The sequence below is a fragment of the Gossypium hirsutum genome, chromosome A08 (assembly GCF_007990345.1).
Source record: "Gossypium hirsutum isolate 1008001.06 chromosome A08, Gossypium_hirsutum_v2.1, whole genome shotgun sequence".
NCBI lineage: Eukaryota > Viridiplantae > Streptophyta > Magnoliopsida > Malvales > Malvaceae > Gossypium > Gossypium hirsutum.
Window position 1 is genome coordinate 109,294,088 of NC_053431.1, and position 24,285 is coordinate 109,318,372.

The 24,285-nt window shown below is 30.4% G+C and overlaps 1 protein-coding gene and 1 long non-coding RNA gene across 4 annotated transcripts; both read left to right on the forward strand.

Moving 5' to 3' along the window:
• Nucleotides 1-15,972: 15,972 nt before the first annotated feature.
• LOC107930098 (pectin acetylesterase 7) lies at nt 15,973-20,030 on the forward strand. Of its 3 annotated transcripts, none has more exons than XM_016861660.2 (13): nt 15,973-16,185; nt 17,448-17,575; nt 17,689-17,771; nt 17,863-17,992; nt 18,080-18,153; nt 18,231-18,317; nt 18,438-18,562; nt 18,658-18,718; nt 18,850-18,909; nt 19,018-19,095; nt 19,222-19,327; nt 19,446-19,597; nt 19,679-20,030. In XM_016861660.2, exons 1-13 carry the CDS (start codon nt 16,052-16,054, stop codon nt 19,787-19,789), a joined length of 1,329 nt encoding a protein of 442 aa, XP_016717149.1. In that variant the 5' UTR covers nt 15,973-16,051; the 3' UTR covers nt 19,790-20,030. The 3 variants fall into 3 exon arrangements, with proteins under 3 accessions (XP_016717149.1, XP_016717150.1, XP_016717151.1); XM_016861661.2 differs by having other exon boundaries at nt 16,049-16,185; nt 17,443-17,575; XM_016861662.2 differs by having other exon boundaries at nt 16,183-16,494; nt 17,443-17,575.
• A 1,311-nt stretch (nt 20,031-21,341) lies between these two features.
• LOC107930100 (uncharacterized) lies at nt 21,342-23,761 on the forward strand. Its single transcript, XR_001692950.2, has 2 exons — nt 21,342-22,864; nt 22,948-23,761. It is a non-coding gene; the product is annotated as an uncharacterized lncRNA (long non-coding RNA).
• The last annotated feature ends 524 nt before the right edge of the window (nt 23,762-24,285 follow it).

The following is a 24,285-nucleotide window of genomic DNA, read 5'->3' on the forward strand; positions in this document are numbered from 1 at the left end:
TGGACCACATATATACTAATTATTCTATAATTACATGTTATTATATAACCTTATGATCTCAAACATTTTATTATCATATCCAAAATGTATTCTAAACAATATCGTCCATTAATCATGTTAACATAGAACCAAGGCGACTTTCGTTACATATATCGTAACTAAGTCCATCCCTGATCACTTAGATTAACACAAAAAAAATGACATCGATTAAGTATGGATGTGTAGCATGGAAATTACATGCAATATGATCTAAACATGTCTATTTCCAACTGGTCCTCTTAAACCTTAGTGAGATCAAACCTTACCAAAATCAGAGTGTGAATAAACCAAATAAACTTTATTTTAGCAGAAAATAAACTTAATATCTTTAAACTGAAATAACTAAAAATATGTTTATAACATAAAAGCATTTAAAAATATAAACTCCCACTAAAACCAAATATCCTTTATATGACACTACACTCATATGAACAATGTGCTCCTATAAAACCTTAGGTGTAGCTCCTTAGTAAGTGAATCCGCAATCATGGAGTTTGTCCTAATATGCTTTATAGGTACCTAACCACTCTAAACTTTTACTATAACAGCCAAGAACTTAAAGTCTACGTGTTTTGACTTTAATGTGCTCCTGTTGCTATTGGAATAAAGGACTACAATTTGTTTTCACAATTTGTACCTTAGTGACAAAATCTTGTATCCATATTCCATGAAAATAGGAGTCAATATACTTGATGATATCTAACTGATTAGACCTCCGATATGTGGGCATGTAATCTTTTTTTCTCTAAAAATACATTATCCTCTTGGATGCTATTCAATGGTCCAAACTAAGGTTGTTTAAAATATTTTCCTAACATCCAATAGTGTACATTAGACTTCCCACCACTGCTAAAATGTAAAAAATCATATGCATTTTTAAATCTCAAAATCATTCTTAGGGAATTGATTGAGATTATACTAATTATTGACAAGCAGTATGTTATTAACATATAAAACCAAATATAGAACCTTACTCCCACTAAACTTATGGTATATACAATTATTGAAAAAATTCATTTCTAAACTGAATGAGATAATCATTTGGTAAAATTTGTAATACTATTGACGAGAAGTATGCTTAAACTCATATATGAAGTTTTTTAATTTGCAAATCATTAACTTTGCATCACCAAACACAAAGTTTTCTAGTTACACCATATAAATGTAAGATCAATGTTACCATTGAGAAACCATTAACTTAATATTCATCTAATGCAGCTTAAGGTCAAAATATTCCACTAAAACTATTATAACCCTTTCTCTAGTGGACCTTTTTAATGTCATTTGTTCTTAAGGTTGTTGAGTTTATTTTTCTGGAACAATTACCTCATCTTGAATAGGTAGTTGTTCAACATTGTCTTATTGAAGTTCTAGATTCACTTCTTAATCAATTATAGGTATGAGAACCTAAACACTATCAAAAGTGATAGTAGGAATTGAGTTAGAATTCAAGTCCTCCTTAAAAGCAATGTATTTAACCTTATTTCTCCTTCCAAACTCAACATCCTAAAAGAATGTTGCAATTCTCCTCTAAAAAATGTTCGTAATTGTGTGATTATAAAACTCATAGCCCTTAGATCACTCAAAATTTCCTTCACCCTTATACTTTATAGACATCAAAGAAGTCAGAAATGATGTCATTTCAATCTTATCGTTTTTAGAAAAACGTTTCTCAATTTCGTCAAGGAAACCTTGGCCTGAGTAATCTTTTCAGATTCTGTGCCCCTAAAAGCTTCTGAAATGTTGTGCTTCATGATCATTAGACTCATGCAGTTTGAATGATCACACCTCTCAAAATCCTTTTTAACATAAGGAGTGTTTTCCGTAGTGAGAGGTGCGGGTTGTTCTTCCCTTAGTGCAATGTCTATGTTCATACAACCAAGCACTATAAGTGTCTTTTCCATTCATTGAAATTAGTCCTATTAAGTATGGGTAAAGAATTTATATTAGCAGATATTGTGACAGAAGAAGATGAATTAGCTGAATATAGAACAAAAAATAAATAAAAATAAGCTCACATCAATATTCATAAGTAAATAATAAATTCAGGATAATGGCTAATCCCATCTCAAGATACCAAACACAACATTAATATCAAGTCTTTGGACAGTAATATTAATAGTAAACGATACTCTTATTATAGTAATCAAACATTGACAATAACTTATGTCAAATAATGAATTAATCTTTGGACTAACATATTACTCACATAAAATACCTTATAATTGTCACACATTTATCACCACAGATGTCGTTGAAATTCTGCCAAATATTAATTTACCTTTAGGTCAATTAATAAATGCATGAATCACAAAAATATATACTTATCTTGATATTTTAAATAAACTAATCTATAAAAAAGAGATCACTTTGGCGGCATTTTGTTTCAACTAATCTATTTAAAATATTAGACATCTTTAATTAAAACCTAAAGCCAAAATCTGAATTTATTTATTTCAAAATATTTCTCTTAATTTCATCTTTCAATCAAATTAAAAATAATAATATATATGTATATATATTTATCCCAAAACAACATACAATGATGTTGGCAAATATAATAATAGTTGAATAAATCATAAATCGTAAACAACCTCACATAAGACTTCAAATTTAAACCAAAATAATTTGGATAAAGTTAAACCTCATCTCAAGATATCGGACACTCCATTAATATTTTATCTTTGGACAAAATATTAACTTGTAAGTGATATATTAGTGTAATCAAACATTGACAATAAGAACATGTCGAACCATAAATCTTCCTTTGGGTCAATTTATTGCTCACATGTAAAACCGAATAATTGTCACATGTTTATTACCATAGTTGCACATGTAATATTATTAACCTTTCATTTGGGCCGATCAATATTAATATAACTTAAGTTACATGTACACAACCTTTTATATTTTAAAACAAAAAAATTTATAAAAAAAAATTATTTTGGTAACTTATTGCTTCAATTAAGTTATTTTAAAAAATATATATATAAACATACCAATATTCAAATTTAAAATTTACCCAATAGTCAAATGTCAAAACTATTTTTTTATTGCTTTATAGACTCCGAAATAATCCAAAATAAGGTTGTCTTTATAATGTAATAAAAAACCGAAAACCATGATCTTTGACTCTTTTTTTTTGTTCCAAAATCATATATATAAAAATCAAACAGAAATAATGTAGTGGTTCAAAACCAAATAATTAACAAGAACATATATTTATAATTTTGGCATGGACAAAAACACCAAAGTAATTCACGCATATACATGTATTCATAATCAAATGGAAAAACTTACCTTGAATTTACCATATAAATCCAAAGTTGTATTTATTATTAAACAGATATTCACATGAATACTTGAAAAATATTTTCAAGCCAATAAATCTCAAAAACAAAATCACAATAGTTGCCATATCTCATAATTCATACAATAAACCATATCATCATAATTTAACCAAATATTTGGATCCATAAGATGCCAAAACCTAGGATTATAAAACCAAACTTAAAACCAAATTATTTAAATTTGTATATAGTTGACATGAATTTGCACCAAAGCACCCATAAAATTGAATATATAACCATAAAAAAATTAACAACTTCAATGATATCCATCAAAACTTAATTTCACCAATTAAACTATAAAAGATATCTTATTGAATAATGGTTATAAACACATATTCACACAAACTATAATCATGCATTAATCCTCAAAATCATTGATATGCATATATTATATATACACAATTATAATAATAGAAAAATAATACTGGCTTGCCTTACATATTTAATGTAAACTCAAATTTATATTCATGACTAAAGACATCATCATAAAACTTCTTTATATACACAAATACTTAAAAAAAACCATAAGTACCAAATATAAAAAGAATCTCAAATTGTATAAAAGCCTTCATGTGTGCAACTACTTATGAAAACTCATAGCCACCATATAACAATATAACAAAACTCAAATCTATTATTCCTAATACTCGAAACATAGATTTCAAAGATATTACCATAGATAATCAAAATTAAAAAATTAATTCTAATAGTTGAACACATATTATTGCAGTTAAAGAATAACAGTCAAACCAACTTTCATGAAATTAAGAATGCACATATTCTTAGTTTTGAAAATTCTAGAATAATAAGTTCACTTAATTTCTCATTATCGATTAACAATGAAAGAAGATTGAAGCATAATTGAATCTAGAGAATCAACAAATAATAACTGAAGTTGTATAAATACTCAAAATATACATGCCTGCGATTTTTTTAAAATATATAATATTCGACTAAAGAAAAAAAAAGCCTGCATTCAATGTACTTCAAAACCAAATTTGATTCTCATTTATTTTATTACAATGAATATATAACACAAGTAAAGCCTTTATATATATACACACGGATCGCATTAAAAAAAAACACCAAAGTAATACTGCTGAAACATCAATAATGTATTCATATTTTAAATTCAATTGTTAGGGTTCAATTCTATTAAAACTTACCCTGATTCCTTTTAGATTCAAAACTTTTTTTAACAGATTTTCCCTTTAAAACCAACATCTATATAGTTTATGTTTTCTGACCGAAAGTGAAAAGCCATGATAAACTCATTTTAATCCAAAAATTCAACATTGAATAAAAATCAAATTAAAAATAACCCTAAAAAGATTGAATCATAATTAAGTTATCTAGAATTTTAAAGATTCAACACTATATATAATTGAAATATAGTATCTATAAAATCTAAAAAATGAATCAATCCAAAATAATAGAAAATCAATTCATTCTTAATTATTCAACATAATATGGCTCTGATACCACTTGTTAGAATTGTAAAATAAATCTAAAATAAAATTAGACTTGTAAATTAGGATCTATTATGTCAAATCATCAAGAATAAAACTAGATGCAGAAGTGTACCTGAATCCATAAATTCCTTGAAGTTTTTCCAGATATTGGGGATTTGATCTTCTAAATTAGCACACAAGAAATTTAGAGAATATTTGCTCTTTCCTAAGGATGGATATTAGAAAATATATCTTGTGTGTAATTTGGGGACTATAACCCTAATATTTATAACCTTGGCATATTAGTTCTAATTCCTAATTAGCCCATCATTAATTAGAATTTGATTAGAACTCAATTACTAGAGTATCTACACATATTTGAATTATACTTTATTTAATAATTAAAACTCAATAAAATTTTAACCAAATTAGATCGCTTTTAATTTGAGCTAACCTATCATGATAGTAAATAATAACATGTAATTACCCTTATTATATATATGATGGGCTAAAAAAACCTTAAAAACTATACATAAGTTGAATCCGTATAGGACTATACTTCTTCTATTAGACGTTGATTAAAAAAATAGGTTTTTAACCCATAAAAAAATTACGCATAGCCGAAAACCTCTTATATTATTGTTTTTCAACATTAGTGAAAATTTTCATCCTCTGCCCGTGGTTTTTCCGCAAAAAAGTTTTCCATGTAAAATTTGTGTATTCTTATTTTTTTTCTTATTGCTTTACGATCATTCCTACTGCCATTACCAACGTATAATATAATAGTAACAATGAGATAAAATTTAAAATGATGATTAAAGATATTAGATTAAAATATGTATTCAAATATTATAAATAATTGAAACTTATTAAAACTATATTTATATCGATAAATGAATTATAAATTTAAGATATATTAAATAATAATTAAAATATATTAAAATTACATTTATGCTAAATAATAATCATTACCGATGTCAAAATAAAATTTATATTAAAAACATATTTTTGTTGGATAATAATCATTAAAATTACTTTTGAGACGTTGATCTAGATTGTCAACAATGGAAGATATTGTCCTTGTGATGGGTTTTGTTCTCTAGTCTTTACGGAGAGCCGTGTACGGTTCACGGGGGCACCTCGGTTGGTTTACAACCCTCCACAGAGATTAGAAGACAAAATCCTACCGTAATAACAATACCTTCTACTATTGACAGTCCGAATTGATATCCCAAAAGACGACACTTAAAAAATTATTCTAAATAAGCCGATTCTCCGATCAACAAAAAAATTTATTAAAATAGTTTTCTATTAAAATTCAATTAATATAAAATAAATACTAAAAAAATTTAAGAAGTTATAAATTAAATAAAATATTAATGAAATGGATAAAGTCAACTTCAGTTTACTTCCCCGCAGATTCTTCTCTCCTGTTGAATTAGGAGTTGCTGTAAGTTGAGAATTGCAAGTGGAGTGTTATCCAAATGCATCTCCATTGAAAGCCAAATAGACTTCCATTCATTTAAAGTAAAAGATTCTACCATACTAAAGGTGTGGCAGCATCCAAAGGACCCTTTCTTTGCTTGCTATATGACTAGAAAGAGAAACGAATCAATCCCAAATTAATATACAAGAAAAGGAACAATATTACTTTACCATCCCTCGCTTTATAACTATAAAGAGAAAGAATCAATGGAAGATGAGACTTTATATTAAAAATTAAAGGATAGTCTTTTGTACATTAATAATTTATTTTTTATTCTATAGGTAGTTTTAAAAAAATTGTCATATGATTTTTTAAAAATATTTTTTTAATATTTTACTATATTCATATAGTACACTTGTCAATCTCTTAACTCTGCTTATAAAGTCTAAAATTTCCACCAATAATGTACCAAATATTTTCTCAAAATTAAATAACGACAAATTATAGATCTAGTTTTTATTATGCTCATACTTTAATTTTTTTATATTTGATAAATTTATTTTTATAATTTATTACTTGAAGCAATTAACTAATTTTTTTTTAAAGAAAATACATTTTCAAGTCATTATAATGACATGATTTTTTTTGTGTTGTAAGGATGTTAATTTAAAAAAAACTTATACCAACATTTTTATTTTTTAACAATTAATAATATTTAACTAAAAGTAAAAGATGAAATAGTTATCAAAAGTTCAAAATTACAATTTTTTTTGGTAACAAAAAAAAAATCAATGGCGGAGCCTAATAGAGGCCTAAAGGGGTCATGGCTCCTTCAAGGTTTAAAATTTTTACAATTTTACCTTTTGTAGATATACTATGGCCTTCTCAAAAATATAAGTAGCCCCCCACAAGGTTTAAGATTTTTACGATTTTCCAAAAATATTGCTTCTTTTGGATAAGTTGTTTTATGTTTAATCAATTATTATGTTGAAATACTACTTCTTTTAAATCAATTTTTATGGTGGAATTCTGATTTTTCTTCTTTTGAATCGATTTTTTATATGTTTAAATCGATTTTTATGTTGGAATACTACTTCTTTTGAATCGATTATTTATATGTTTAAATCTATTGTTATGTTGGAATGCTCTACTTTTGAATAGATTGTTTTATACGTTTAAATCAATTGTTATGTAGCACGTCTAATTTTAGCCCCCAAGATTAATATCCTGGCTCTTCCACTGGGTTTGCCGTTGAAAGGCCAATAACATTGCCGCAAGGGGCTCCGCCTCTTGACCCTTTTGCGTAGACAACATTAATTGTAGGGACAATTTTGTAATTCACATTAATAATCAATTGAATAAATACATATCATATATTGTTTGCTATGGTTGATATGTACAATGTTTGAAATGTATGGTTATAGCTCGGTAGCCCATTTAATTTATAATTTACAAAGGTTGTAATTTTATAAATACTGCTTACGTGCCATGCATTTCTATTTTTCTCTTATATTCCTCTTTTCATCCTACTCCCTCTTATGTAAAATGAGTTTCTATAATTGTAAATTGTACGAGCTACTGTGGATTAGAAGAGAGGAAGGTTGAGCTACTTAAAGTGTGAAAAAAAAGCTTTTTAAACTTATATAAACTTAAATCAATTATACATTTTATCTTTATTTATTTATTTTGATTTATGGGAATAAGAAGAATAGAATCACAATATATCACCCTTTATACTCATACTAACTTATATCTTCATGTAGCATTCTTAAAATCCCATTCGGTAGACTGTTGAATATGAGATCCTAGACTTAAATGCAGTCCCAAATCTGCACCTTTATTAAGCATGCATTAGAGCAACTTAGCGAAATTCCAAAACAAGTCACACAGGTATCGACATTTCTCTTATATGGTATCGATACCAAAACAACATTTTGTTTCTCTTCTAAAAATTAAACCCCAGAATTTATTGGTACCTTTATTAAAGTATCGATTATCTTACCCCGAATATTGATACTCGTGATAAGGTAAAATCACAGAAGTATCATTTTTTCAACACGAATATCAATATCCCTACTTCAGACCAGAGAAATACAACATACATAAGCATAAAGATCACCCTAACTTGTACCAATTCATCCTGCTACTATCACATTATCAAATAAACATCAAAATGACCATAACAATAGTTTCAACATTGAAAATTAGTCCCAATAATAATCAACGTAATATGAAATGAATCTCATAAAATTAGGAACAAATAATCTATGCAAGAATCCAAAACTTCATGGAAAGTATCAGTAAAACTCTACCACATTGCTTTATTCCCAAAAGATATTCGAATAAACGATAAACACCTACGAAAAGCGAAATGGACTTGCCTAGATCACCCCTCGGAAGCACACCGCTCATACCGGCACAAAACTAATTTGCAATGGTTTAAGAAGGGAGTGGGTGAGCTTAACAAGCTCAGTGAATGCCTAGAACAAATACTATACAAACATTTCATCAAGCATCAATGAAATAACCATATAGCACAACCTCAACAATTCCAACACTAGTGTCATATTATACTTGTGCATTATTTTCTAGTTCTTTTACATGGTAATCATTTTCACTTTTAAGCATATATCACATTACACATATAATCACATAACATTTAAGCATATATCATAATACTCATATAATCACATAACATTTAAGCATATATATCAACACTCATGTAATTACATAACATTCAAGCATATTCTCAATACTCAAAAACATGTTTATAGATAAATTGGCACTTGAGCTATGAAACGTAAAAGTGGGCACTATCACCACTTATCGAATACACAGATCTCCAACACACCACATAGACTTATATAGTCAAACATATCCCAAAAGTGAAGTATAAAGCTAACAATTTCCAACACACCAAACATGTTCCGTTGAATGGAGCTTAGCTCACATTCCCTTATCTCTCCAACATGTCCAAAGGCCTCAATGCCCAAATCATATAACATATAAGTGAGTACTCACAATCCTATGACATGCCAACTATATCCAACGGTTTCAAGAATCATAAGGCCCAAATATTTGTATTTAAACACACATATTACTTACCAATTTCTGATTACTTTCACTGCACATTTGTATCATTTGCACAATATTATCATTGTTACTTAGCATGTATCACATGCTTACACATATACTCTTTCACAACAATAATCATAAACATATAACATATATATCATCTCATTTCGGTTCACAATTTCACAATAACGTAAGCATATATGTTACAAGATAAACATGGGTACAAGAAAGCTTACATCCAAAATTTAGAATAAGGGTTTAGGCTAGCACTAAATTCCTAAATAACACATTGAATCGTGTCCACAAGTAGTTAATCTAAACACTCACCACTATGCTTTAGCCGAAATGCTGAAAGCTCAAACTAGTCTTTCCTAGCTCGTAGGTGGTCCTAGCAAATCAGGAACTTCAACACAACAATTCACACAACAATATATTCAAAAATCAGCTAGGAACTCACCATAAGCAATCAAAAACATAAGCAATCAAAAACATAAGCCTAAGCTATGTTCTCATATAATAGAAACCTTTAACATAACAATCTTTACATTCGAATATCTTGGTCTATACTCAATCTTTTTGCCTAAAACCAATTTCGTTCATCTTTTAATTCACCATGACTAATTCTCAACATTTAAACTACACTAAAATGCTCAGTTCATAGTATCGACTTTTTCAACATATTTATGGCTATTTTTTTGAAAATTCATTAAAATCGAAAAATCCTTAATGATACTTCAAAACAAGTTTAGAAACCTCTTAATCATATTAAAACCTATTAATTAACACTTTGAAATCACATTTTTATTTGAAAATCTGAAATTCACCATTAACAACTCTATTCTTGACTTTTATTTAAAATATGCGATTTAACAGTTAAAAATTTAGTTTCAAAGGCCTAATAACATTAAAAAATAATAAGAAAGTGAATGGTTACTTTTGATGGAAGAATAAACAAGTTTTTTATGCAAATCCAGAAAACCCACAAGTGAAGAAGATAAAGAAATTAATGGTATTTTAGAATGTTTTCTTGAAGATTTATGGAGGTTTAACATTTAAGGAATGATGGAAATCAAAGTAATATAGTTTGAGAATCAAAAATCAATTGGAAGAGTAAGGAAGAACAAGAGACGACAAAGCTTTGTGTTGGGGAAAAACCTATTGTGAAAACAAAACTGAGAAGTGGGTTTTTAAGTTGGTTTTTAAATTTTGGTCTAACTACAACATAAATGCTTTAAAATTTGCCCTTGTTACAAGTCAATCTTTTTTTTCTAAAATTAAAGGTATTTAAAACTCATTTCAAAATTTGATTTGATTTTCTAAAAACCACATTTGGAAACATTATCAATAAACCATGTCACAAAATTTCGAACACTCTAAGGCTAAAATTCCTAAAATACCCCTAAAACTCTTAGGCCATATTTTGGGGTGTTACATAAAATGCTCTACCTTCAGCTCCCAGTGCCAATGAAGGGTGTTTGTTCTTCTTCTAACTAGAGCATTTAGGCTTGACCTAATCTTTGCAACATAATCCCTCCACCACTGCAGTATTATCTACTTCTAGAATCACCTTAGGAAACACGTAGCTATAAGCTTAAAGCACTTAATAACTCTGCATCAAACATAGGGCACGAACCCAAGTTGCTAAAGAAACTTCGCACCCACTTCATGTCACGGTCCCTGATGACTCCCCTGCTGCCGCAAAGTCATCCATTTACTAAATAGCTCCATTTGTGTTTAATTTCACCCAATAGACAAATTATCTCCATTTGAATATATCAAAACTATGATTTTTTACAAGGTTTTTAAAATTGAACTAGTGATCGAAGTGGTCAAATGGTTTAACTAATTAGTTCAATTTTAATTGAAAAATTATTAAAAACCATAAAAATTAAAAGAAATAGAAAAAAATTGGTCAAATTAGTTTAACCATCAATTCAATCAATTTTTTAACATGATTCAACTAATTCAAAGTTGGTTCAACCTTTTATCTAAACTAATATACTGACCAATTCTCGATCCAATCAGTCTCATTCCAATTACAATACTTTTTAATACTTAAACCATTTTACCCTTTTACATTTAAAATTTTTTTTATGATTGTTTACTATAGAGATTATGAAACCTCAAATTTATTAAAAACCTAACTATAAATAAAAGGGTTTTTTATTTTATAAATTCTAGGAAAGTCAACGAGAAACTAACAAGTTATGATAAGGAGTTAAATAATTTGAAGCTTTGCTTGGTGTTGCTAGCTCCTCATTAGGCAATTATAATATGAAAGTTAAGTTGTATTAGAATTAGAACTACTTATAATCCCTTTTATCGTGCAACATCCTCTTTTATTGTACAAACATAAATTTCCTTTTAGATGTCTACAATAGAACATGTACTTTCATGAAAATACATATAAGAATTAAAAAGGAAAAAAAAAAACATCACTATTTAGGAACCAAAAGGAACACAACACACATAAATTAATATTTGATGTAGTAAGGGCAATTAAAATAAAGAATTTGAGCGGTAATAGCCGGAACTGTAAGCATATTCAACAAGAGCATCAAGTTCAGTGCCTTTTATGTATCCACTTTTATCTGTATCAATGTATTTCAGCGCAGATGCTGCTTTATAACCGGGCATAAGAGCACCCAGGTGCTCGAACGCTGCCTTGAGCTCCTTCTTCTCCAATCGGATTTCATCACCTGACTTTTTGCCATATTGCTCGAATACCTCCTTTAATTTCTTCTTGTTATCCGATGATGATGATGATGAACCAAACCATGATTGCATAATTAATCTCAGGGTACTTGACTTCTTTTGATTGAATTGAACAAAAGACTCTCTTGGTGGTTGTGGAAATTATAGACTTTCTTGGTGATATAAGGGCTTGGGGGAAGCCATGGATTTATAAAGAGCTTGCCTTGGGTTATTTCTTGGAAAGAGATGTTTGCGTAGAGAATCTTACTTTCATCATCCATAGGAAACGATATCGGTGTAAATGCATGCAGAGAAAGGCATATGGTTCTCAACCATAAAAGTAAGAAAAACCAATGTTCAATGTCTCACTATTTTCTTTGGTTTATCTTGTTAGAGAATATATATATATGCGTGTATAAATCTCTCATTGATGTATATGTGAGTTAATATTAAATGACATCAATTTAATTAAAATTTTAATAAAATTTAAAATTACAAAATTTTATTTATTTATTATTTTTATTTAAAAATCAATACCCGAGTTTAATAAGTATTGTTAGCTTCCACTCATTTTTCTTAGTCTTTTGAATTTTTTTTATTTATTCCTGTAAAATAATATCTCATTCACCTAAAAAAATAATATATTATAACCTAATATCATTTACACCTAGATTGAATGAAATCAATATTTAGGTTAAATCTGATTTAAAATTAAATCTTAATTTGATTGACATTAATATTGTTATTAGGACAAAAAGACGTGAATTCGAATATATTAAAAATATTTATCTTCATATTTAAAAATTAAATAAGAGTTATAAATAATTAAAGGTATTATATAAAAATATTAATAATTATAACAGAAAGTCAAAATATTCAGTCATGTAATGATAAGACTTGTATTGCTCAAGTCTTTGTTGACATGGAATGCCGAATTCATGGATAACCTTTTCTCCTATTCATAATAGCAATAATAATAATGCAATGTTGATGCAGTATCTTCCAACCAGTGAGATATTCTTAATGGTATATCTAATGTAAGTTCCAGATCTCTATATAAATGTGTTTCTACAAAATTACGAATGGAGTACGGCAACTTTTCTTTCTAGTCATATTAATTTTTTATCATACAAATAGTTCCTTATATGCTTTAAGTTTATATATACAATTAATTGAGCAGTTTCTTATAAAGGTATATTATACAAAATCTTCAGCCACGAAAAATCAGCGAAAAAAAATAATTTATTCGATTATATCATAAAGTGCATATAATATCATTTTAGCTGTGTTCAGTATAAGAAAAACTACTTTCACCGTCTTTAAAAATAAATTAAAGATTCTGAGTTTGAATTCTTGATCAACTGTCCTAAGCTTTAAATAATAATCATTAATGATTTCAAAATAAAATTTATATTAAAAAGTTTTTTTAGATAATAATCATTAAAAGTGTTAGAGGAGGAAATCAATTCTTTTGGAAGAAGTCTTCAAAGTGTTATCCTTTAAGATGCTGATCTAAACCGTCAATAATGGAAGATTTTGTCCTCGTGATGGGTTTTGTTCCTCAATCTTCACGGAGAGCCATGTACGGTTCATGAAGGGGCACCTCGGTTGGTTCACAGCTCTCCGCAGAGATCAAGAGACAAAACCCCGCCACAAGAACAATACCTCCCGCTGTTGACGGTCTGGTTTGGTGTCTCAAAGGACGCCACTTCGAAAACTTCTTCTAAATATGCCGATTCTCCGATTAACAAAAAAATTATTAAAATAATATTTATATTAAAATTAATTAATATACAACAAATACTAAAAATTGTTAAGAAGTTATAAATTAAATAAAATATTAATGAAATGGATAAAGTGAACTTTTTTCCTTTCACCGGGGTCAGTTTAACCCCGCAGATTCTCCCCTCCGGTTGAATTAGGAGTTGCAATAAGTTGAGAATTTCAAGTGGAGTGCTATCCAAATGCATCTCCATTGAAAGCTAAAGAGACTTCCATTCATTTAAAGTAAAACATTCTACCATACTAAAGGTGTGGCAACATCCAAAGGACCCTTATTTTGCTTGCTATATGACTAGAAAGAGAAACGAATCAATCTCAAATTAATATATAAGAAAAGGAACAATCTTATTTTACAATCCCTTGCTTTATAACTAGAAAGAGAAAAGAATCAATAGAAGATCAGACTTTATATTAAAAATTAAAGGATAGTATTTGTTACATTAGTAATTTTTATTTTATTTTATAAGTAGTTTTAAAAATTTATCATATGATTTTTTAAATTTACTATATTCATATAGGACACTTGTTAATCTCCTGAACTTACTTATAAAGTCTGAAATTTCTACCAACAGTGTACTAAATATTTTCTCAAAATTGAATAATGACAAAATATAATTTTAGTTTTTATTATGCTTAAACTTAAATTTAGGATTCACTTCCTATAATTTAATTTTTTTATAATTTAATAATTTTATTTTTATAATATTATTATTCGAAGTAGTTAATACAATTAATTAATTTTTTAAAGAAAATACATTTTCAAGTCATTGTAATGACATGATATAGATATTGTGTTGTAAGGATGTTAATTTTAAAAAAAACTTATACCAACATTTTTATTTTTTAATAATTAATAATATTTAAATAAAAGTAAAAGTAAAGGATGAAATAGTTATCAAAAGTTCAAAACTAGAAAATTTTCTTTTTGGGAACATTTACCAAAACTAAATAGCACCCTTCACGAGGAAGCTCCTGCAACAACGTTTCCTCATACGCACCCCTCTGGGACAAGTACATAATCCGCCACGCTATTCTTCTCTGGAGCAACATGACAAATAGTAACCTGCCATTCCCAGCCCAACAGCCGTCGAATATGTCGCACCATGAATTTAGCCATTAACTGATGGTAGTCGTTGACATGCATTTACTACGGTTACGATGGATTTCACTTAGATAATTAATGCGGGTGCATTCATATTTTTAAAATTTCCTGTGTGACAGCCCAGGCCAACCAATTGTGGTCTTGCATTCCTGTTTGCTGCTTCTGTCTCCAATATGTTATGAAGGATTGGCTTGTTTTTGCATATTTAACTCTCTTCTGTATATATAAAAAAGAAATAATAAAATTCATTTTTCAACATTTAAGTATCCTTTTTTTTGGAAGAAAATCTGAGCCTTTTTTTTTCTTTTACTTTATTTCAAGGGGAAAAAGGCAATACTTATATAGGAAGCAATTGATGAATTTATTTCAAGACTTAAAAAGTAATAATTTTATAAGGACACGTGTCTATAATAACATACGTTCTGGCACTAGCTTTAAAAAAATAACAAGTGTTGAGGAAAAAGGAAAAGGAAAAGATTTAATACTGTAAATATTTGTTTTATATTTTGATATATTAATTTATTCAGGGTCTTAGTTATAGTATATTTTTACACTATATGTAAACATTTTTTTTTCTATGCAATCACTTTGCTAATTAATAATGTTATTAATTATTAGTATGTGGTTCTTGTGGGTTGATTTAAGATTTTAACTCAACTTATTCCATTCAAAGTATTTGTCTGTTTAGTCGCATCTCACATGTCGATTTTATATTTATTATTTTTGAAAATCATTTATTTAAAGCCACCAGTCAAATTCGAATTAATTTAATATTCCTGACAGATCATAAATTATTTGAAAATTTTATAATATCCATAATTAATAAAAATAAATAGTTATTTATTAATAAATTTATTTTTTAAAATACTTTTTTACAGTAAATAAAGTGTGAGATTAAAATGTGGTTTTATTAAATATTAAAATGATTTTGTCGTTATCAAAAATTATTTTTTGGGCAAGCCCAAGCAAGCAAACAAAGGATAATTTGTACTGGTTGAGCTGTAATGAGTGGTGTTAATAATCCTTGGTTTATGTTTAAAAAGAAAATGAAAAACTAAAAAGTGGAGCGCACCGACAACTGAACTGTGGATTTGAATTGACTTCTGTCTGCTTAGTTGGCACGCGTTACCGAATGAGGACTACAAATGAAATGAGATCAGCGGTGGCTAAGTCTCACCCGATCCAAACAAAGCATTATACTCGTACTAAGAAGAAACTAGTTGTAGTAAGCTATTATATCGTTTCTCCTTTCTCCCTCCTCGTAAGGTAAGCTTTCATCTTAACTACAAAAATAAACAAAGTCTTCTTACCTCAGCCTCTGCCTGAGTTTTTAGCTTTTTTGTATTTACTGTTATTACTATCTTTCCTACTTCGGAAAGCGTTTTCTTTTACTTTATTGATGAAGTAATCTCAGGATGAAGACAAGAAGAGATTGTGTGTGTTTTTTTTTTGGTGAAAAGAGATTGTGTTTTTTAACCACTCGTAGTTTTCAGTTCTTTCTGCTCCGGCGATTTACGAGCGGTGCTGTTAGCTCTCCTCCCATCCTAAGGGATGGATTATTGAATTTAGAAGAGAGTAAGATGAGACACATGATGCGATCTTCTTGCCATGTGTGACCTTTGTCGGATACTTTATTTTTGGGAGGTTCATGACGTTTGTCGGATAGTATTAATTAAAATAATAATAATAATGATAATGATAATCACGATAATTGTAATTTTAGTTGACGAGATTTAAGATCTCAGTTAGGATTATTTTATGGCCTGCTTTTATTCTCACTGCTCTCTTTATTTATATGTAGTAATATTTAGGATTAGTAAATTATGTGTGAGTTACATTGTCTCTTTTGAGTACAATTAATCTATTTTATTCCCTAAATAAGATACATAATATTGCTATATGGCCTATGGGTTGTCGTTATGGGTATGGGTGTGAAATTTATATTCTTGGCTAATTGCATTTATTTTAATATTTATGTTTGTCTGCCGGTATTTGTTTTAGGCTGTAATAAAAGTATATTGCTTTGATTATCTTATATTTGAGAATCGGTGTGAATTTTATATTTTGACCATTCATCGTTTTTATGTTTGTCCGACAGTGCTGTAATAATATTCTTTTATTTTCAAATTAACCTAAGTGTTATTGTCAGAATATTACCATGACCACCCATCTAAACATACCAATCACTTTATGCTTCTTTGGTTTGATTGTGACGGATTAAAAATAGTGATATTAATCATTATTTGTGGGTAGATGATAGCCAATTAGATAATTACTGAATTAATTACTGATAATTATGACACCAAGTTACCGTTAGCAGCACGAGTTGATTATGTGCGGTGCTTGGTGTTAATGGTAGCTTTATTTCTTGTTGAATAATGATGTTGGACATGTGCATGGGTTTTATATAAGCCTTTGTAAGCATAGCAGTAGCAGTAGTAATATTTTTATACGTCTTACTATAATTTGCTTATTTCTTTATTTTCTATAATCATACTGACTTTAAATTAATAAATACTGCAGAGCAGAATGATTAGTGGAATGTTACGCCAATGGTTAAGTCTACTGGTCTGTGTGCTTGCTGTTATACTACTCAAATCTGAAGGCGCTAGTGTAGGGATTACTTATCTGCAGGATGCCGTAGCGAAAGGAGCTGGTAGGGATTTGTTTTTCTTCTTATCTATGTTTTATTATATGTTTATGTATATCATATATTTAACGCACTCTTTTTTTTTTTTTCTTTTTTTTGGTTTGGGTGGTGGTGTGTAGTTTGTTTGGATGGGAGTCCACCAGCTTACCATTTTGACAAGGGCTCTGGCGCTGGAGTTGATAATTGGATTGTTCACATGGAGGTTAGTCCAATGGCTTTTGCCTTGCTTGTGCTGTGTTTTACTTATATTATATTTGTAATTGTTGTTGAGAATGTGTTTTGCTTGCATGAAGGGTGGAGGATGGTGTGAAGATGTGCCGACTTGCCTCTCTCGTAAGAACACCGATTTAGGGTCATCAAAGCAAATGGTGAAGCAATTTGGCTTCTCTGGACTCTTGAGCGGCCAGCAAAAATCCAATCCAGGTAGCTAAGCTTCGAAATTTCACAATATTTCCCCCTGCCTCAGCTTTAGCTCCACTATTAACGGTTACTTTCTATCTTAACATATAGATTTCTACAATTGGAACCGGATTAAGGTTAGGTACTGCGATGGATCATCGTTCACCGGGGATGCTGTTGATCGAGTAAGTTGCTTGAATTGTTTTTACTATCGAGAAATTAAACATATACATAAATTAACACATAATGGTTCTGTGATCAGGCTAATAATCTCTTTTTCAAAGGAAACAGCATATGGGAATTTATCATTGCTGATCTACTAGCAAAAGGAATGAGAAATGCTAAAAATGTAAGACGTAGTTTGGCGTGTTTAATATTTTGTAATTCCTTCGGTAACCTTTTTCCCTACTTGCTCATAACTTTGTTGGAATCTGTTTATATGTATATATATATACACACAAAAAAATAGGCTATTCTTTCTGGCTGTTCCGCTGGAGGATTGGCTTCGATATTGCACTGTGACAGGTTTCGAGCTCTCCTTCCCGCTTCTACTAAAGTAAAGTGCATTTCAGATGCTGGCTTCTTCCTCCATGCGTTAGTTCACAGACCTTGACCTTATTTATTACACATATGTGTGTTTGGGTTTTCTCTCATTTAACATTGGATAAATCTTAATTTATATCTGGCAGGCAAGATGTCTCGGGAGGGAAGCACATAGAAGAATTCTATGGCAAAGTGGCTAGACTACACGTATTGTCTCTATCGATTCTTTACTTGAACTTTATTGAAGACTTTTTTTAATATATATATGATTGTGATCTGCTCCATAAGAATAATCTGTCATTAAACATGTTCATTAACAAGAAGCATGTGTTATGCAGGGATCCGTTAAGAATTTGCCAGCGTCTTGCACTTCAAGAATGGGAGCCAGACCAGAGTTGGTATGTGTGGCTATTTTTTGTATGACAAATCATAGTCCCTTCCTAATTAATTACTCTTGTGCATGTCTTCTTCATTAACTTGCCAGTTTATTCTCTGCAAAATTGCAGTGTTTCTTCCCACAGTACGTGGTGCAGACTATGCAAACACCAATCTTCTTCGTAAATTCAGCTTATGACTCCTGGCAGGTCCGTTCTCAAGCCGATTGAATACAGTATCACTGTGCATTTGCTTTTATCTTCTCTGCAATTACAATTCATTATATGAAGAATATCTTTGAATATAATGATCTCTATATGTTACACTTTGATCAGATTAAGAACATTTTGGCTCCCAGTGCTGCTGACAAAAGTAAGGAGTGGAAAAGCTGCAAGCTTGACTTGAAGAAGTGTACAGAAACGCAGCTCAAAATCATCCAAGGTAACAATGCTTCTTCAACCTATACAGATATATGTGTATATATGTATCATTGCCTGATCTGCTTAATGAAAGAATGGACGAAGTAAAGTAATGGTTATGTGAATGATGATTAATGCAGATTTCAGGACGCAATTCTTAAGTGCCCTGAACAGAGCCGGGGTGATCAACTCTCCATCTAAAGGAATGTTCATAGATTCGTGCTATGCCCACTGTCAAGTAGGAAAGCAGATACAATGGTCAAGCGATAGTTCTCCGGTAGTGAGTAACATGGTAAGAGAGACTCTCAAATATTTCTTCTCTTAAAATCTTATGAGTTGGTTGGTGATTTTTGTACCGAATACATGTATGCAGAAAATTGCCAAGGCTGTTGGAGACTGGTATTATGAGCGGAGCCCCATCAAAAAGCTTGACTGCCCTTATCCTTGCAACCCTACCTGCCCAAAAGTTGACTCTGATTCATAAATCTATACATATAATTATGGACTGCAGTTTATTTATTAGATGGATATTAGTCAATTGTTCATGTCTATTTATCCATCTATGAATCTCTCTTGTTGTTTTATTTTAATAAAGAAGCGTATGATCTTGGAAACAAATAAAGTAGTTTGAGCTTGTATCATTACCACTAGATTGTACTGGTATTTTTATTTATGAGATGTTTCCGTAATATTCAATTCCAGTGAATAAGTTAAGATTTTGCCAAGTCCAATTTGCTTAAAGATTTGCATATCTATTACATAATTAAAAATAAGATGTGTCGAAACTATTTTAAAAGGAGCTTAAAAAAAATTGGGTTTTACTTTTTGAAAAACAAAAAATGGGAGTTGCCATAAATCAGTTTAAGTGTAATTGAACCGCTTTCAAACCACTTTTTGTTTGAAATCATTTGTTTTGGTCTACGAAATTAAGAAAACGGGTTCGGAAGTCGGTTACGTACGAAGAAGAGTTAGCATCCTCGTAATGCCCAAAAATTGGCACCAAATTGAATAACTTTCTGTCTTTAATGCTAAAATTTTGAAAGTATTTAAAAATATGATCCCTTTTGAAATTAAAATAGTTCGAGTTTAATACCGAGATTTTTTCGTTCCAAAAGAATACGAATATTATATCCAACATGATAGGATACAATATTCTAAAACTCTTGTAATTGAAATCACCTCGTAATTTATAAAATCGTTTAGAAGGGATTTAGGCATTTAGACAAACGAGAAATCGCAACCCAGCATGTTAGGGCACTATTTCCCAAATTCCTAAACACGAAAAACATTGCCTTTATTTTTGAAAAAAAAACATTTCTTTATTTATGTTTTAACGATGATGCAATCAAAATAATATATTACAGGGTAAAATTAAACTATTATAATACATGTTTTGATACAAATATAGCATAGAAGCTACAATATAACATTCATATTTCATGTGATTAAACATAGGCAACATAAATTTCATGCATTAGTGTTCCATAGCAAATAAAGCAAGTAAGATATGCAAATATAAGTTACAAATACGACATGAATAATTTTCATATCAACATAATTTTAATAACAATAAATAATTCATGCAATAGGAGTATGTATATACTAAAACAAACTTTCATAAAAAATAATAATAATAATAATAATTACCAAGAAAACAACACATTTGGGGAAATAAATGATAATGGACAAAAATATAACGTATTTAATACATATTTTGAAATAATAAAAATGATTTTTATACTATTTTTTAGAATATAATACATATATAAAAAAATACTTAATTAATAAATTTATATATGTAATAAAATATAAATAATATATATACACCATATAAAACAATATAATAATATATAATATAATAAAATAAATGCATTCCCAATATCTAATAATAAAGTATATAAATATAACATATAATTTTTAATATAAAATAATAATGAGTATAATATAAAATAATAATATACAATAAATAAATAATAATATTTAAAGTAAATAAATTTAAAAGTGTAAGAGGACTAAAATTAAAAGCAATTAAAAACTTTGGGCTAATTAGAAAAATATAAAAAAAATTGGGCCTATTTGGAAAGCGCGTTAAAATCGAGGGACTCACTGCGCAATTAGCCCTAATCCAAGAAAACGACGTCGTTCCTCAGAATGGGTTTTAATGGCCATTGGGACTAAATTGGAACAAATATAAAAGTTAGGGCCAATTTTAAAATAAAAATAAAATGAAATTATAAAATTTAAAAAACGGAAGGATCGATTGGACAATTTCCCCTTTAAATGAAAACACGCGGATCCTATTCGGGTCACAGGTCAACACGCAGATCCTGGCTTTGAAACGACGCCATTTGAAGCTATTTGGTTTTAAGCAAAACGGCACCGTTTTCGTAAGGCTATATAAGCCAAATATTAACCCTGAAATCATTTTAAAACTTGATTTTTTTTAAAAAAAGAAAGAAACCCTTTGAAATAGGGTTGGGGGGTTCCTCGGAACTCTGTTGTGCCTCCGTCCAGAGGCATACACGCGTTCACGCGCCACCGTCGATACCGCCATGTACGGCGGACAGAAGCTGGAAAGCTTCTTTTTAACGCAAATCTCACAGTACGTTTCCCTTTCTTTTTGTATTTTATGACATCAGTACGTATTTGGAGAAAAAAATAGAATAATCACCTCTTGCGCTCTACAATCGACTATTGATCTTGTAAATCTGTGTATAAACGTGCCTTTTTTATTGAATCTCTGTATATAACTTTCATAAAAAAAAAACCCCCTAATTACAAATCTAAAGAAAGGTTTTATAGCCTTTAGACTGTGCATGTTTAGGAAAGAAATCTTTGATTGCTTTCCTTGTTTGTTTCAGTTTATCTGCTGCTATTTCTTGCCATTTTTGTCTGTTTGGGTTTCTTTTTTTGCTCCGTTTTTCTTTTCTGTGTCTGTTGGTTTCCTTTTTCTGTCTTGCAAATACCAAAAATTCGGCGAAGATCGTGTTGTGGATGCGGATCTTGCCTGGTGACCACAGGACGGCCTCTGCTGCGAAGATCTCGGCACCGATGGAGGCGCAAAGGTCAGTGGTGAGGCTTGAGATCACGACGCACTGATGGTGGTGATGTTTAAGCCACTGGATCTTTGTGGGGCAAACGACGATGACGTTCGGAGTGCCCAAAGCCTCTGGTCAATGCTTTGATGGGACCTCGTGCGAGGTGACCGTCGATCTGACAAGCATTGATGAGGGCCAGCTGGGGTGACGTGAGGGGACAGGCCTATTGATGGCCGTTGCTTTGGGAGCTGGAACGGCTCTGACGTGGCGAAGCTTCTGGAACTGCTCCTGCGGCGCTGAGGTTCCAAGGAAACCCTAGGGTTTCCTGCTGGTGTTTTAAGTCATTGGGCCTTTTGGTCCCGAGTGACTTGGGTCTGTAATAGATGGGTCTGTTTGTAAGGGTTATTGGGTTTGTACTTTTAACGGGCTTTTAAAATAAATAATTATTCATTTATTCGTTTATTTTTTTGTTTTTGGTTTTAAGGCCCGGGCAGATTTGGGCTGCTACAAGATGTATAATGGTAGTTTGCTTTTGAGCACCCTTTTTTCCTTTTTGTTCTGGGTGAATGGTTTAGTGCTTAATTTCAATTTTGTTTCTGGTCAGAAAGAGATGGCGGGGTTCGATATTGTTGATGCAGAGGAGTCACCATGACAGATTCCTTTTAAGAAGGGTGGATCCAATTACTGCTATGATCTCTGCTTAGTGGGTTGTTGTTTTATTATTATTATTATTATTATTATTATTACAAATGTTGTTCAGTTTATAAGAAACACATTTTCAAATCTTTGGCATCCATTCAGAAGGGTGGCAATATAAAATCTAGGTGAAAAGAGATTTCTTTTCAGGACTTTTACAAGGTGGATTTGAAGAGGATGATTGATGGTGGTCCTTGGATGTTTAACATTCTCTTGATGATCTACTGCCGTCTCTCTAAAGGGGATGACCTTTACAAGTCCTTTGTTTTTGGTGCTATTTTGGGTTCAAATCCATGATATGCTGATAGATTTTCAATGGCAAAACAATTTGAGAATTTTTTTGGGTACATTTGTCTATTATGATCCAAAATCTATTATACAAGGGATTAAGGGTTTTATGAGAACAAGTGTTTGTTTAGATGTTAGGATCCGTTTGAAGAATCATAAGAAGATTCACTCGACTCCAGATCGATGGGTATATGCATGTTTTATGTATGAAAGTTTATCATTATTTTGCTTTTTTGTATGAAAGGTTGGGTCATAGTGGGACTTTCTATCCATTAAAAGTCTCTCATAGGTGACAATAGTTGTTAGTGGATTAGGATTTGTTTATTAAAGCCATTCATCAGCGTCAGTCGATGGCAATGAGTGTTTCGTTGAGGGAGGAGGACAGTTGTGTAGCCTTTCCATGTAAGGGATAAATATAAGGAATGTGCAACTAATCAGGAATTTCTTTAAAATATTTCTTTTGTTGGGCAAGTTTGTAACACCTCTTACCCGTGTCCGACGTTGGGATCGGGTACGAGGCATTACCGGACTTAAACATAACCAATCATATAAAATCGAGCCATAAAATTTTCATTCAAATTAAATTCATTCATACATATGCAAACTGTCCCTTAAATGGGCCTACGAGGCCCAAAACATACATCGAGGGTGATTCGGGACTAAACTGAGAACTTTGAAAATAATAGGAAGACTTAAAAAATTTCCTTATTTTGGAGAGTCACACACCCGTGTGGGTAGGCCGTGTGGCTTGGGAAACGCCTGTGTCCTCAGTCCATGTAACTCTCTGACTATGACGTCATCAACATAATAAGGTCACACGCCCGTGTGCTTAGGCCGTGTGGCGAATTAAATTCCAAAAATTAACAGCATGTTTGATTGGCTATAATGGCTAAGCCATTACATGCCTATTACCAGCCTATTCTTCAGGCCCACTTAAACTGGCATTTGGTTCAACGGA

What these genes read in the sequence shown, in the direction of transcription:
- LOC107930098 (XM_016861660.2), top strand. Translation starts at nt 16,052, where the DNA reads ATGAGGACTACAAATGAAATGAGATCAGCGGTGGCTAAGTCTCACCCG. An exon ending in CCTTTCTCCCTCCTCGTAAG is followed by an intron (nt 16,186 to 17,447) that starts GTAAGCTTTCAT and finishes ACTGCAGAGCAG; the next exon opens with AATGATTAGTGGAATGTTAC. An exon ending in CAGCTTATGACTCCTGGCAG is followed by an intron (nt 19,096 to 19,221) that starts GTCCGTTCTCAA and finishes CACTTTGATCAG; the next exon opens with ATTAAGAACATTTTGGCTCC.